Genomic DNA, 12,859 nt, shown 5'->3' with positions numbered 1-12,859 from the left:
TGCCTGAAATGTTTAAATGTAGTGATTGAAAACTGAGCATGTGCCTTGTTCTGCTGTTGTTCTCATGTGGAATGTGTTCTGTTTTCTTATTATGACCTCTAAACTTGCCTGCTTAATTTCTTTATTTTTGACTTAAAACTTGACAGGACGTTTAAGTGGAAAGTAGCGCAAGGCATTAACAAGGAGTTGAATGATTCTTAGCTTAAAGTCACTGCTTAACATGTACTAACATTGTGAGCTTGTGTGCGTGTGTCAGACCTGTGACCGCATCAAGCAGTCAGCCAGTGGGACCAAGAGACGTGTGTTCATCATCGAGACCATGGGAGGCTACTGTGGCTACCTGGCCACTGTGGGAGGCTTGGCAGCCGGAGCTGACGCTGCGTACATCTACGAGGAGCCATTCGACATTAGAGACCTGCAGGTGATTCAAAAACACACAAACAAACTCCAACACTGAAGCTGTAGGAGTTCATGCATCACATCATTTCCTTTGTGAAGCTCCAGACTCTGTCAAACTCTTGCTATAATCATTAGAGGGAGCTTGGGCTTGTTTGATACGTGTTACTAGTTATTTTTTTATAAAAATAAACATGTTTTGATTTTACTATTTGTTTTATTCTTGTTTTAGCACTTATTCTTATTAAATGAAATGGAGATTATTTAGGTTATCTCTCGTGTTATTAGTGATTCTTGTCTGACAAATACATGTTTTGTGTTATTGTTTGTATTATTTTAGTAGTGTTACCGAGCACCTAAATGGTGCAGCTAAAAGTATTAGGGCCGGACCGTTGTCCCCCTTCCTACACAAGTCTTACATATCTTACAAATCTTACATAGCACCACTTCCATTCAACTTGACTTTCAAAATACATAACATTTTTGGCATAATGCTCAACAATAAAAAAAAAAATAGCTCATAATCGGTATGTAGAAAAATTTAATTCACATTTGTTTATGCAATTGTTAGTGTTTGCAGTCATTCCACAACTGTGGGTAACTGAAACTAGTCGCACTCCGCACTTGTTTGCATTTTCATAGTATTACGACAGTTGTGCATTTTATTTTATAGCATTAAGAAGTACATTAGCGGTTACAGGAATTAGTTACACTTTTCACACTTGTGCAGAACAAATCTGATTTCCAGTATAAATCATCCTCCTGTGCTTCAGTCCATTCTGGTCACTATAAGCACACATGCTTTGTTTTTTTCCACACAGGCCAATGTCGAACATTTGACAGAGAAAATGAAAACAAGCATTCAAAGAGGACTGGTCCTCAGGTAAGAGAACGGCAGCTTAGAAAGTCAAGATTTTACAGCCTCAATTTGAATTTTATGGATGAATATTTTATCTTCATACAGAGCAGCTTGTACTCTACAGTCGACAGATGCAATATAATCACCTCAACAGATGCTTCATTGGATTTATGAATGAATCAATTCATTTTACTTTGGAGAAATTAAAAAAATATATAAACAAATAAAGGTCAAGAACAATCATTCACATAAATATGATTTAAACAGTTGCAACACCACTTGAATATAAAAACCACAATAACTGTTGTTCAGCAGGATACGTGTGAACTTAAAGTTGAGTCAGACATCGCCAACTTGAATTATATTATATTTATTAATATTATAAACAAGTCAATAAACAACAACAACAACAACAACAACAACAACAAGATGTAACGTATTGTGAATATCCTTCATTTGGCATCGAAAAAGCCAAAGAAATAAACCGTTATCTAAAAGGTGATAACTGCATTTTAAGAATGTGATACAGATCATAACCAGTACATATTTTGTTTTAGAGTGCATTTACAATGTATTATCCCCCATTATCATTATCTTAAAAGGAAACGGTTTATCTCGTTTTCCCCCTCAGTTAAAGCAACTTCACCGTTCGCTACATCGATGATGCTTTGAATATAATGATGCTGAGTGAATGAATACAAACTCAACACTATGACGCTGCACCATATGTTTGTAGGAATGAGAACTCCAGCGAAAACTACACAACCGATTTTATCTACCAGCTGTACTCTGAGGAAGGGAAGGGCGTATTTGACTGCAGGAAGAATGTGCTGGGACACATGCAGCAGGTAGGCCTCACGATGCTCGTCACCCATTCATACTGACTAAATGATACCACTGGTAAAACGGAACATGACATCAGCCACAGAGGGTACTGGGAGCTAACAGAAGTTAGCATTTGGAAAATGGATCATTTGCAGGTTCTAGCAGGCACATTGCCTTCATATATAACATGCATCCACTGGACAGATAAATCCTCTGAGGCTGGAAGTTTGTGTAGGACTCTGTGCTGCAATGTGGAGCCAAAAATAGAATTTTCGCGAACTTCCGTTTTTCTGATACCGTTACTCTCGCCAACACTTTTTTCTTGATGTGTACACATCGGGATGCAGGAGACAATTCCAGCAATTTAGCGCCTTGTGACATCCCAGTGAGCGCGAAAGTCAACATCGCGTGTTTTATATCCTGTACTAAGACTGAGGAGGACCACATAACATGAGTGAGTCATCTTTTTTCACACTTTGCCAACTGATAGGACCTCCAGATTTCCAAATATAAGGATTTAAATGATTAAAAAGTTGATTTTGCATAATATGGGACGTTTAGCGAAACCACCGCTGCCAAGCAGCTTACTCAAAACCAGAATAGTCCAGGAGACCCAGAAAACACAAAACGAAAGGCAAAGACTGACCAGGAGACCTTTGATAACCCAAAAGGCTGAAGTCGGAACAAACTCTCCAGCTCCACAAGTTATACACTGGGAAACAGGCAATTGACATCAAACACACACAGTTCTAAGTTGGTGTTTATAGATACACCAACAACTTAAGAAGCAACAGGGAGAAACTCTCACTGACTCTGAAGGTGAGACAATGAGAACAGAGCACTGGAGACTCAGGGTATATGAACACTCCCCACACCTGGGCTTAATCAACGCCAATCAGTGCCACACACACCTGATTGTAGTGAGTTGATTCTCCCACCACTCTCACAGAGCCTGAGGATTGAGTGTCCTCACACAAAGAGAAAGAAACATCTGATAAGTTTTTCTTTCTTCTTATAACGAGATGGAGTTTAACAAATTAGTTTTTACCTAATAGTCAGATTTATTGATTGATTATTGTGTGATGTTTACATCAGTGAGGGATGTGTTTGAAGGTGGACCGACTCGGTTTGCTCTGAGGTTCACAGCTGCAACAGCAGGGTTCCCACGGATCTGTAAAAAATCTTAAAAGGCATAGAATTCAAATATCTCAAAACAGGGACTTAATTAGTATTAGAATGTCTTAAATCCCTCTTTCAAAAGTCTTGAACATGTTAATACATAAGAAGTAGTTTTTTGTGATAGTTTTGAAAATCTCAAAATAATTGATAACAGTTATTTAAAAAAAATAAATAAAAAAATAAAATTCCTCTTCCAATAACATCACACAGATTACGACAGTGGAACAAATAAAATGGTTAATGGTTTTCGGCCATGATGTCACAATACCAACACTGGGAAGTAGACCTTCTAATTTTTGGACTGGACAAAATAATTGTGTTTTATATTGAAATAAACATTGGGCAAAGTTGTCCCTAACTCGTGTGTTTTGGGCAGCTTTGTTGTTTTTGTTTACTGTGGAATTGGTCTTAAATTTCACTCCAAGTGGCATTTAAAAAGTCTTTAAAAGTCAAAAAAGTAAATCTAAGAGAAGTTTATGCTATCAAGTGCCTGGATTAGAATGTTGTCTTTTTGTACATTTACTAGTATAGTGCCGTGCACTATGCTACAACAGTGCCAGTTCGTCATCTGCCTCAGCTTGACGGTACCTTTCCTGACATAATAATCACCCACACATCTTGCACTCACTTAACTTTTTACCCACAGATGCTTATCCTCTCAGGTAGCCCACAGTGCTGTGTGAGTTGGGGGGGAGTGGCTACGGTAGAGCGGTGAAAGCCAATGTGTGCTTCTTTTATCAATATATTTACGATATCTTTTGCATTACTTATCCGAAGAACGTCAAACTTAGCACTGCACTTAGCCCGTAGCAAGACACCTGTCAAGTTTGAAATCAATTGGACCATCGGTTCGAGAGATAATGCAAGTAACACACACACAGGCAGACAGACGTTCCTGGAATTTATAGATAGATACAGAGTGAGGATGTGGAAAGAAATTAAAAAACCAGTTGCTAATGCAAATACACAACACAAGTTAATGCAAGTCAACAAAATTACTGCAAAACATTAAAATGTCAACATACATAGAGGACACAGCTAAATGTGTTACATGTAATAACACAGGATGGATGTGTTGACCATTTTAAAAAGCAACAGAGTGACACCTCTTGATTTCTCTCAAAGGGAGGAGCGCCATCTCCATTCGACCGGAACTTCGGGACTAAGATCTCAGCCAAGGCCATGCAGTGGATTACCAAAAAGCTGACCGAGACGTTCAGACAAGGTACAGTCATTTTTCACGAGTGCGCCGGCTGATAAAAGCCGATCCCCTCCTCCCTGCAGAGACATGACCTTTTTTTTTTTTTTTTTTTAACCAGAACGTGTCATGGAGTCACTATATCTGTTTATTACATGTATTTTTGTCCCTGGTTATTTATTAATAATTCAAAACCATCAGTTTGAGAAATCAAATTCGAAATGCTTTCTTTTATTAACACAAGCAACTTCAGGTGATGATTTTGTCTTAGAACCACTGCAGGTGTATAAAGTCTATCAATCAATAATATCAATAAATTAAATATTCCTCTTTCTTTTTTTGTGTATTTTCTATTTCCTATTCACATGGATGCCATAAGATGAAGGTAAATCTTTCCTCTTCTTTTTTCTCTCCATTTTCTTCTTTCTGACTCCATGACCATTTACTCCTTGTATGTTTAGCTCCATATCCCCCATCTTGTCATCTCCACCTCCCGTCCACAGAAGCATGCACCCTGCCCAGGCACATGTTTGGGTGCAGCGACTATGTTTCTGTTTTCTGAAGACTACTTAAATCGGAAAATATAAAAAACATGGGCTGCATGAACGCAGCATACCTTCTGCTTGTTCCTTGTATGAATGTCTGTGGCACTCTGTGTTACTTCTGTTGCATTGGTGCTTTGAAGTAGTAGTTTCTGTGGCTCAGTTCAGACCTGGTCTCAGTTGATTTGATAACAAGTGCACGGCTCACTTTTTACATGCGTCTCCACGTGTGGTTAGTGTCTACTTGTGTTTGGACTCACTTTACACACAAACAGAGAGAGGAGGGAATGCATTTACTCTCTTGGTATGATTATAACATTGAGTCTGTCTTCAAAGTAATTGTCATTGAATGATTGGGGCGATTGGAAAGAGCGCTGTGTGTCTTAGAACATAAAAATAATGATAAAAGGTGGAAAATAAGTGTAAGGGAAACCTTTCTTGGTCTTAAATGGGGCAGCAGAGCTTTAAACTAAATACACTTCATTATCACATGACATGATATGGAATTTAACATTTTTAATTCTGACACCAAATCTTTTCCTCTGGTTTTCTCCTCTAGTTGTGAAGTAGTGTGGTAGCTACTCTCCTGATTTTGATATTTATTGTCTGTCACTTGCAGCAACTAACTCTTGGAACAAAGAAGGGACCCTTAAACTGGAGCTAATATTTATGTATTATGTTATATCACATGGTCTTGTTTTGTTGATGATTGCAACAAAAAGTAGTGGCATGACATGTCAGATCTACTTGTGTTGATATTGTGGTCATGGCTACAACGAGTGTATGGGAAATTTAATATGAAACTGTGGGGGAACCAGGAGACATCAGCTGAGTAGGCAGTCCTTTAAAACATCCTGAGATTCATTAGTGTTCAGAATGCTGAAACAACGTGGTCATATGTGTCCCAAACCATGAGATTAGATCACAAAGAGCTGTGCATGTGTAATCAGGTAAAAACACCAGGTCTGAATGGAACCGCTATTATCACCTTTGTGACGTAACCATTGTCAGTCTATACAGAACAGTTACTGTACCATATTTACAACCGTCACCATCCACACACAAGTCTGTGTACTGTCTGTTAATGAAGGGAAAAGAAGGCAGTTAAAGTGCAATCCCGTACCTCCACCGCTGATTACTGCTGTGTTTCCCATCAGGCCGAGTGTTCGCCAACACTGAGGACACCTGCTGTCTGCTGGGGATGCGACGCAGGGCTCTGGTTTTCCAGCCAGTTGTACAGCTCACGGATGACACTGACTTTGTGTACGTATCACGCTCACTGACCTCTTCCAACAGGTGTTATATCTCAGGGGTGGGTCTTACTTACAGCGTCTGAGAGGAGCTGCTTCACATTTCTGCATGCAAGCACAAGTCTACGGTTCCATCCTTACTCAAACAAGGGTCCGTGTCTGTCAAGAGTTCTACATGCACTTATTCGATCATATTCCATTTCACTAGCGGGGATTTCTTACCAGGAATACTCCCTCATTTGCCTGTCCTTTTATTCATTGAGCACTGATTTACATGCGAGTACTGGCGGACCACCTCATATCACTATTTTCCATGGTTATCATATTTTTTGACCAAAAGAAAAGTGTGCCACCAAATGGACCAGAAATTGTTGTGCTACACGGTCCACATAGGGTCCATGAAGAAATCATGCGCACACACACAGTGCGGCAAAGTATGATTTTTCCCTTAAGTTAGATGTGTATCATCTCCAATGTCTAGCCTGCGTGTAGATGGGTATTTCTAGGTGTTTCTATGGGCATCAGCGTTGGGCTATTGTGCGTCTACTCTGCTCCTATGGATGTTGGATAAATATGGTGTGTAGTTGAAAGCAGGCAAATAGTCTGAAGCAGTTTGTGGATGAGCATGTACAGAAACACTACTTTGGTGGCAACGTAATGTCACAAGGCAAAAATGCTGTTTTCCCCAGCCACACAACCTAGAGTTTTCCAAAGTCTATGTATTCAGTGCCATAAAAGCTCAGTTTTTAATGGTTCTAGGGCTGCAACGAGTAGTTTTTTTAGTAGATTTTTTCAGCTTCTTAAAAAGTGAATTTTTCTGGTTGCTTTGCTCCATATGAAAAAGAAATAATTAAAACCAAATTGTTTTGGTTTGTGGACAAAACACGACATTTGAGAACGTCATTATTTCCAGGTTTGGTAAACACAGGTTTGGTAAACACCGATCAACATTTTTCCACATGGATTTTTTTATGGACCAAACACGTACTAGTGTGCTGATGTCCACCCCTCTGTCTGCAGTCACAGGATCCCCAAGGAGCAGTGGTGGCTGAAGCTGCGTCCCCTCATGAAGATCCTGGCCAAGTACAAGACGAGCTACGACGTCTCCGACTCGGGACAGCTGGAGCACGTCGTACACAACCGGCCTAAAGAGTTGGACGCTTCGGTGGCCATGTGAAGGCACGAACAGTGCTGTCCGTGTGTGTGAGGCATCCATTTGTGTTCTGTAGAAGAGTTCCAGTTACAACTTCAATGAAAGTGTTTGTTTCCCGTCTGTGTCATTTCCTCCTCAAACCATACGCAGTGTAAGCCTCCGCAGCGCACGACTCCCTCGCAGCAGACACACATACATGCTCCCCACACGCATTGGCATACACGACTGTCCTGCCACGCACCTCTGTGTACTGTCCCAGTGGATGTGTAGTGTCACTGTTGTTTATCAAATTGCACTTTTACCTGTCTGCAGTTGCACAAGGACAGAAAAGACACTGTATTTCGTGTAAAACCAATGTGTGTGTGTGTGTAAGTACACTTGCCTAGTGTAAGATTCAGCATTTATATGATATAGATGAGACGGAAACAGAGTTCTATTGTTCGAAGTTAAGAGATCTACATGACGTGCTTCACACAGGAAATAATATTTATCTTTTAACACTGTTTATTTTTTTGCTTGTAAAGTTGGAATATAGTATATTAAGTGTCAGCACTCCTGTAATGAAGTAGTTGTCTCCTATACTGCACCACTGAGGTCGATGTGTAAGAGACTAATGTTTCCCACATATTAAAATCACTCACTCTCCGTTACCTCCGCTGGTGTTGCTGTCGAGTCACTGAACCCTAGATTTTGAGACATGTCAACAATGTCTTGAGTCAACCTTCAACTCTCCAACGTTCCACTTAAAGCCTGGTTCACACCAGACGCTTCAGATTAGACGGATAAGATCGGATCAGATTAGTGTGTTTATATTGCACACTGTCTGAGACGCCTCGACTTTTGATTTTTCGCATATATTATGCAAAATCTTACCTATTGATAAGGATATTCTACCAGCATGTTTACATAAAACTGACACCTCACTGAAGTTTTAGTGTCAAGGCTGAATCTGAACATATGAACATTTTTTTTTTTTTTACAATTTTAGCAGCTGTGCAGATTCTCTCTATTTATTTCCCCACCTGATTAAACAAAATGTGATGCGATGTTTTCTGTCAAGATAAATCAGAAAATTAAGCCATAACCATATTGGGATGCAGCAGAGTTGACATACCTAATGACACAATTGTCATGTTCACACTTGTATATTTATTTGCTTGTAGTTTCATGTAAAATCTGTTCAATAAAAACTGTAAAAACTGCTCAATTCCGTAATAGTACTAATATATCAATATTTAAATAGTGTACGCCGAAATAATGACCTCAACTTTGAGCTATGAATAAAGTTCATACTCGAGTCTAAGTGAGTCGTTTGTGCTCAGGTTCAAGTGGACTCATGAGTTCTGCAATAATCAGGTCTGACACAAGTCCACGTCCTGGACTCCTGAGTCATCCTATTCACACTGTGATGAAATTGTAAAGATTCTTTATTGCTTCACTTTTCAACCTCTTGATTGAGGTGACATGGCATAAACACAAAGTCAAACATTTCACCCAGCCATTTTACTGACTGGATATCATGCAAATGTCTTAAATAACAAAATAGGCTGATAGTGAGTGATAACCACCAGTGAGGTGGTGACCATGAATGATTTTTCAGAAAGATAAAAGGCTCTGAGCAACTGTGCTTTGAATTAGCTGATGAAAAGTTGATCAAAAGGCCTCAACAAAGTCTCTTTCATGTCTGCGTGTCTTGCTCCTTTAAGTAGGAGACCTGGGGGACCTTTTTTTGTGTCTTTGCCCACAGCCATATCGTCTCAGAGGCTGCCCATATTAGAGGGCTTTAAAAATGATTGATGGTGGTTTATTGTAGTGGCATTCGACTTGTTAAAGTAAAGCCAGGCAGAGACGGAGTAGTAAGAAATCAATACAAAGTTTTAATCCATTACAATCCATGACAAGTTGTGAAAAAGAAGTAACAGGAAAAACATTTTAGGTTATATACAAATATATAATAAGCAGAATCAATATGTATAAATGCAATAATTAAAAAAGAACATATATAGAAAGGTAAAAAAAAGAGATTTAAAAACTGCAATGGACAAAACATTTCTAAGTCTGTGAAGCTGCTGGTTCCAGTGATAGTAGTTAAAACCTGCTTCCCCTTGTTTGGATAGCAATGACCTCGGTGTTCTCTCAGGCTTATATGGCATTATTAGATCTATAAAGTACTGTGGACCAGCTCCAGGCAGGGATTTAAAGGAACAGGATGTAGGATTTAGCGACTGCTATTAGTGAGTTGTTGCTGGTGAATATAAACGCCCACCTCACACTTCTCTTCCCAGCATGAAGGGAAACATAAGCATTTAATTTTAAATGCTCTCATATTATGAGAGCATTTAAAATTAAAAAAAAAAAAACCTGCTCATTGTGACACCGTGGTGTCCAACGTGAGCCTAAGGAGAGAAGACTTTTTTTGCTCCTGCAAAACCGGAAATTCGACTCAAGTAAAAGTAGTACCACTATTTTGATGAAATTTGAGTTATTTCTTGTGTCATGCAAAAAGGACAAGGGGACACAAACCTCACCTGAATTGTTTTTCATAAAAGGCAACACTTTGCAAACTTAAGTGCTGACAAAATATATATATATATATATATATATATATAGTGTCCAACATGATGCCTATGTAGAGAAGACCATTAAGTATTTTGCTCCTGCCAAATGGAAATTCACCCAGATCTTACACACTGGAATTTTAAGCAAACAATGACACTTTTTGTTGGTCTTCATTTCAACATACACATACATACATATTTGTGACCCGCCACGGACCAAGCGGGAACAAGTCGGCAAAGCGCAAAAGGAGAAAAAACAGGAAAAAGGTTTTTTTTTTCAAAATTAGGGATTTCCGTTTTTTTCAAAATTACACAAGTTGAAGTTTTGAAGAAGCCACTACATGCTTTTATGGGTGTATATAATTCTTGATGCTGAATTTGGGATAAATTGTCAGTGCCTGGTGGTCTTATTGGAAAATCCTGGTAAAAGTCCATGAACATAATCAACTGTATGTATGAAGTGGTTCATCATGGTATTTTTCAGTCACTTTGTTGTTGTTCTTAAGATGACAAAAACGGTTTTGTAACTGCTGTAACGTGACTGTTAAAACTTGACTTGACCAAAAAAACAAACAAAACAAACTACATGTTATATGTTATATGTTTAAATAGCACAAACGTCTCAATAAAGTGCTTAGTTTGTTCGAGGAGCAGATGCTGTTGAGCGACAGTCAATGGTCTGGAAGAACACACACTTATCCAAGAACTGACATTTAAAATCGTGAAAAATATGAATGAAAGCTGATGACACAACTCCCAGCCTCTTATGTCTTTCTATTCTGCACCATAGCCAGCAGATGGCGGCAGAGCACCATCTCATCCCCAGTGTGTCCGGGTTCATTGGGTCCACTATGACACGGATTCCCTCCATCACTTTGTGAACACTTCTGCTTTTTCACAATTTCAGTGTATTGCGGCTTATTATTAAAGTAGATTAACTGTGTGAGGCCTTGTGTGTGTGTGTGTGTGAGTGCCATAATTAGGAATTAATCTTATCATTTGAAGGAAATTTTCTATTTCTCATGGGCATATTAATTGTGTATAAATGTAATTGGGCAGCTTTTTTCCCCCTCATCCCAAATCGACCTCTTTTTCTTTCTTAACTGCTAGTAATTACATGCGTATATTCTCGGGCTGAGGCCATCGCTTGACGACAGTGCGGTGACGTGAAACATTACTTGGGGAAAAAAAGGGCCACCTGAATCACCTTTACTCCCCACAGACCCTCCTAGAATAATTATCATCCTTGACTTAAACCAGTGTTTTTAATTCAGCCTCCGTGCCACACGTCTGCACAAAGCGACCCCTCGCTTCCCGTCGCTGTCATTTCCTCGGCCCCCGGTGGGAACGTGCCTCATTGTGGAGGCATTTCCATGTTGCTGGCTACTTCTCCCTGAGCATGAAATTAGTAAATCCAATAATTTGGGTTGATTTAAGAATGCAGGGGCAGACTGCAGGGTCATATGCACATAGGTAATCAATACTAATTACCATTTCAATCCCCCTCCCACTTCCAGAATCACATGTGAATCTCATTGGACTGATTAAAAAGCTGCGAACGAAGAGTGATTCGGATTCTCTTCAAAAGGCGAGACCACACGCTCTGTAACTTTGTCTTCATTTAATTTTACATCATCTTCACACAAAGCTCCGCAGAGTGTCTGGCAGTAAATCTCCAAAATAGCTTGCACACTTTGACCTTTTTAGATTAAAAGCACATTCTCTCTCTCTCTCTCTCTCTGTCCCGGAGTCCCACGCAGTCCAATTTCACTTCTAATGAGCCACGGTGGTCGAAAAAATTCTGGTGCAGTGAGAAGAAGTGAAGAGCAGCCGTGCTAAAATAGACCACTGCAAAGGTACTGTGATAACAATAGCAATGAGAGCCAATAAATCCTGGCTGGCTGAGATTGAGAAAGCAATATTTCTTTTCTGTTATCCCCCCCCAATAAATCACATTCAGAATTAATATTCATGAATAAATAAATCCATGCAAAAAAATAAATGAGCACATAATGCATTCCAGGAGCGAGTTGCGAGATGAAAAAGCAGGGAACAGCGGAAGTTATAGATTTTTGGATACAACTCCACTGCAGTCCAAATTGACTGCATTGGAGACGCGGACTTTGTTGGTTTGCCAAGTAAACAAGGGATCTGATCCACTTCGCACACACGATGCAAGCTCTGGTTTAAAACAAGTCCAGTGAGCCGCACTCCAATTTAGGCATCCCACAATCCTACAATCCTGCAGACCACACATCGGAGAATCGTCCTTTGGCAATTAAGACACCCATGCAGGCATAAGAAAGATCTCAATTCCATTATCCTCAGTGCTGTTTCACCCAATCTGTCCACTGAGCCCGAACTCACTTATTAGTACAAGCCTGCTTGTATTTGGTTTGGGAAGTGATTAGTGAAATGCACATAAAAAAAAGGCAATTTCCCTCTCCTTTTCTTCACCCTTTGCTGGCTCACACTTCATTGGGAGCAGACAGATCTAAAGAATGGCATTTGAGCGCTAATGAAATTCGCTCCGCATCATTTCCAATGTTAATCTCTGTACGGAGGCAACTTTGAGTCTTTATTTACTCGTTTGTGCGCGTGACAAACGGTCAGAGTTGACTCGGATTTCATCGTGGCCGATGGGCGCGCCGCCCCGTTTCGACCGAAGCCTGGGAGCATGGGCTTGGCAGTGTGCATCCAGATTGCAGCTCCACTTTGATATATTGGAGTTAATATCTTCCTGACATTTCTCAGGACAGATTTTCATCACTGGTTTCATCTGTACTTTTGGGGCTTTGTGATGAATGAGTCAGGACATTCATTTTCCTCCTCTCATCTCTCGCCTCTGTGGAGGAAAGATGTGTGTCTGAGAGTGTGTAGGTGTAAATATGTATCTGCT

The 12,859-nt window shown here is 39.8% G+C and overlaps 1 protein-coding gene across 1 annotated transcript in view; it reads left to right on the top strand.

Moving 5' to 3' along the window:
- LOC310937362 (ATP-dependent 6-phosphofructokinase, platelet type-like) overlaps positions 1-8,548 on the top strand; it is a 28,897-nt gene extending 20,349 nt beyond the window's left edge. Inside the window, exons 17-22 of the mRNA XM_083901605.1 lie at positions 257-421; positions 1,218-1,279; positions 1,992-2,103; positions 4,385-4,484; positions 6,157-6,262; positions 7,270-8,548. Coding sequence (XP_083757731.1) covers positions 257-421; positions 1,218-1,279; positions 1,992-2,103; positions 4,385-4,484; positions 6,157-6,262; positions 7,270-7,426 — 702 coding nt within the window. The 3' untranslated portion in view covers positions 7,427-8,548. The remainder of the gene's footprint in view (positions 1-256; positions 422-1,217; positions 1,280-1,991; positions 2,104-4,384; positions 4,485-6,156; positions 6,263-7,269) is intronic.
- Positions 8,549-12,859: the final 4,311 nt, after the last annotated feature.

This window comes from Microchirus variegatus, assembly GCF_963457635.1.
Source record: "Microchirus variegatus genome assembly, chromosome: 15".
Classification (NCBI taxonomy): domain Eukaryota; kingdom Metazoa; phylum Chordata; class Actinopteri; order Pleuronectiformes; family Soleidae; genus Microchirus; species Microchirus variegatus.
The sequence above is the reverse complement of the archived record's forward strand: the minus strand, read 5'-3'. Positions and strand labels throughout refer to the sequence as shown.